Source organism: Austrofundulus limnaeus, unplaced genomic scaffold (genome assembly GCF_001266775.1).
Source record: "Austrofundulus limnaeus strain Quisiro unplaced genomic scaffold, Austrofundulus_limnaeus-1.0 Scaffold7, whole genome shotgun sequence".
Classification (NCBI taxonomy): domain Eukaryota; kingdom Metazoa; phylum Chordata; class Actinopteri; order Cyprinodontiformes; family Rivulidae; genus Austrofundulus; species Austrofundulus limnaeus.
Genome location: NW_013952409.1, coordinates 3127096 through 3129890, shown reverse-complemented (window position 1 = coordinate 3129890; position 2795 = coordinate 3127096). Strand labels below are relative to the sequence as shown.

At 44.8% G+C, this 2795-nt stretch overlaps 1 protein-coding gene across 5 annotated transcripts in view; it reads left to right on the top strand.

Annotated features, from left to right (window-relative positions):
• The window catches only part of LOC106535976 (BTB/POZ domain-containing protein 10), a 19871-nt gene that overhangs the window by 5747 nt on the left and 11329 nt on the right, over positions 1–2795 (top strand). For 4 of the 5 annotated variants that reach the window (XM_014033148.1, XM_014033157.1, XM_014033135.1 and 1 more), the window contains 2 exons: positions 1930–2168; positions 2252–2564. In XM_014033148.1, coding sequence (XP_013888602.1) covers positions 1982–2168; positions 2252–2564 — 500 coding nt within the window. In that variant the 5' untranslated portion in view covers positions 1930–1981. Of the gene's footprint in view, positions 1–1929; positions 2169–2251; positions 2775–2795 lie in introns of those variants that run through there. The other variant, XM_014033165.1, reaches the window with a different exon arrangement.

Genomic DNA, 2795 nt, shown 5'->3' with positions numbered 1-2795 from the left:
GAGGCATCCTTACCAGATGCCCGAGCCACCTCAACTGGCTCCTCTCGACGTGGAGGAGCAGCGGCTCTACTCTGAGTCCCTCCCGGATGACCGAGCTTCCCAATGCGCAAATTAGAATTTCGAAAATAAATTTGCTCAATGGMAACACGTCAATTTAAAAAAACTTCCTTTTTTCGACAAAATGTTTCTGCGCTAATGAGGTGGTTTTTCGCCCGTATCCAAATTGGTCTGTTTCGCAAAACTGCTATGGAAACACTTTTTTCACATTACGGGAGTCACGTGATCAACAACCGACTGTTTCTACTGGCGAAAAAGATGATGATGAAGAAGATAACAGGAAGTAGAAGTAGTAGTAAAATCACCAAAGTTGTAAAAGAAAGTAGTAAACTCACTAACTACAATTTCCCCAAAAATACAGCGTACAGCCTCTCCCAAGTATAAGAGGCTCGTCACTCGAAAGCCTGAATAAGACGCCGACGTTTCCTCTGATGATCATCGCTAGTGCCATGGTAGCAATTATGTATGTGTTTACGTCTGTCGTTTGTAATGACTTATCGCGAGGACAAACGTATTCACGCGTGACTTTAATAGCATTTCTTACTTAATGGAAACACCGCAATTGTGAAACCGTGTTTTTTTTCTACATTAACAAAATATCGACAAAGTTTTTGCGCACATTTGCAATGGAAACGCAGCTACAGACATGTTTGGTATCTACAGAAACATCAGAATCTTGGCTAAAAGCTGGTAAAACCATTTCTATGGACACTAAAGACAGTTAAAACTACAAGCAGTTGAAGATAAAACTATGAAAGTGAAAATAAAATTGGTTTAAAAATTGGGCAAGTCAGAGATGTCAAAATAATATTGAGGTATGTGTTCTTTTTGTTTTTAATATTAAGATGTCACTACTTTTATAGGGTTCTGTATGTTGTATTCATGATTAAATGCAGCAAAATAAATTATTTCAAAGGTAACAGATCTTTGTAATACTTGGTTTATTTACATAATAACTTTAAATGCTGGATGTTCGGCCCCTCAGCTGTTGACCTACAGTAACTGTGRACCCCGGAGAAATTTAGTTGAATAGCCCTGGCATAGATCTTAGAAAACAGACCAGATAACAGATAATTAACGTATTTTTAGAGCATTTTTCAAATCAAATAAGAAAATAATTAAATGTCTTATTTTCCTAAATGTAAAGATTTTCACTTKGCTTTAGTTTGTTGTGTTAAAGCAGTAAATTCAGCCTGTTTTTGGTCTTATTGTTTGGAACCATTTAAAGAGCAAACGGAGCTGTTGTGATGGTAACAAAATCAGATCAATCTGACTATAAAGTTTGTCATTTTTATCCCCATGGGCAAGATACTGAATCCCACATTTCCCTGGTGTGCTCATTAGTGTTCTTTAAAGAATAAAATGTGTATTATTAACCATCCTGCTGGTTAGTYTGTGTTTTCATAACCTTGGTGAGTTTAACTCAGTGACACCATGAGTTCAGTCCTGACACACGGATCTTATTGTCCGTTTGCTGAACTGCAAGAGGAGGGAGATACATTTTAGAATAAATTACCAGTTGAGTTATTTTCTCTTTGCTAAGTCTGAGTTCAGGTGTGTGAAGAATGAGTGGTCGGGTTGAATCTAACCAGATCAGACAGTAATGCCTTGCTTCAGGAGTTGATGAGTGTGAGTTGTAAGATAYGTTCCCTTCATGAGAACGCTCCAGGTGCAGTACTACGGTCCAGTTCTGTTTTAATCCAAGCAGGTCAGAAACGTTCCTTTAAAACCTCAGGAAGTCTTATGACTTTATTATAAAATAGGAAAAATTAAAAAATAAATAAATCTGATGATGTCGATCCTGAGTTTAACTCGTATTTTCCTCTCAGAGCGTTTCCGTTTCCTGACATGTGCCCCCCGTCTCTCCTCCAGTGAGCTGTGTGGTTTGTCTGGGTTGGACTGCAGCCATCAGCGGGTCAGAACCATGAGTCTGTACGGCTCCGGTGCCAACGGGGGGGCCGCCGGTGGGACCAGAGAGCGAGGCGGAGCGGAACACTACCGGGAGCAACGGCGGCGCTCCAGCGATCGATCTCGCGAGTCCTCCCACGAGAGAGGGGAGGGCCAGCTGACCCCCTGCATCAGAAACGTCACGTCTCCCACCGGACAGCACGGTTTGTGATCGAAGACCCCTCCCCTGTAAAATCTGAGTTAAGAAGTGATTTGTTGATTCTGCGTGTCGTCCCCCCGCCTGCAGATCGAGAGCGTGGCGACGGAGGCTCGTCCTCCAGGTCCTCCAGTCCCCGCCCTCCGAGGGTCTCCCATATTTATTCCCACGTGGGAGGAGCTCTGACCGGGGCTCACATACCACGGTCCCTCGGTCCTCCCGGTAAGGACCGCCACTCGGCGGGTCAGGGGGGCTGCGATATGATCTACGTGTACGACCTGAGCAGCAAGGAGCACCGGCCCGGGTTACGACCAGGAGAGAGAGTCACGCTCATCGTGGACAACACGCGCTTCGTGGTGGATCCTGCTGTCTTCACCGCTCACCCCAACACCATGCTGGGCAGGTAAATTCACCCCAACACCATGCTGGGCAGGTAAATTCACCCCAACACCATGCTGGGCAGGTAAGCTCACCCCAATACCATGCTGGGCAGGTAAATTCACCCCAACACCATGCTGGGCAGGTAAACTCACCCCAATACCATGCTGGGCAGGTAAATTCACCCCAACACCATGCTGGGCAGGTAAACTCACCCCAACACCATGCTGGGCAGGTAAACTCACCCCAACACCAT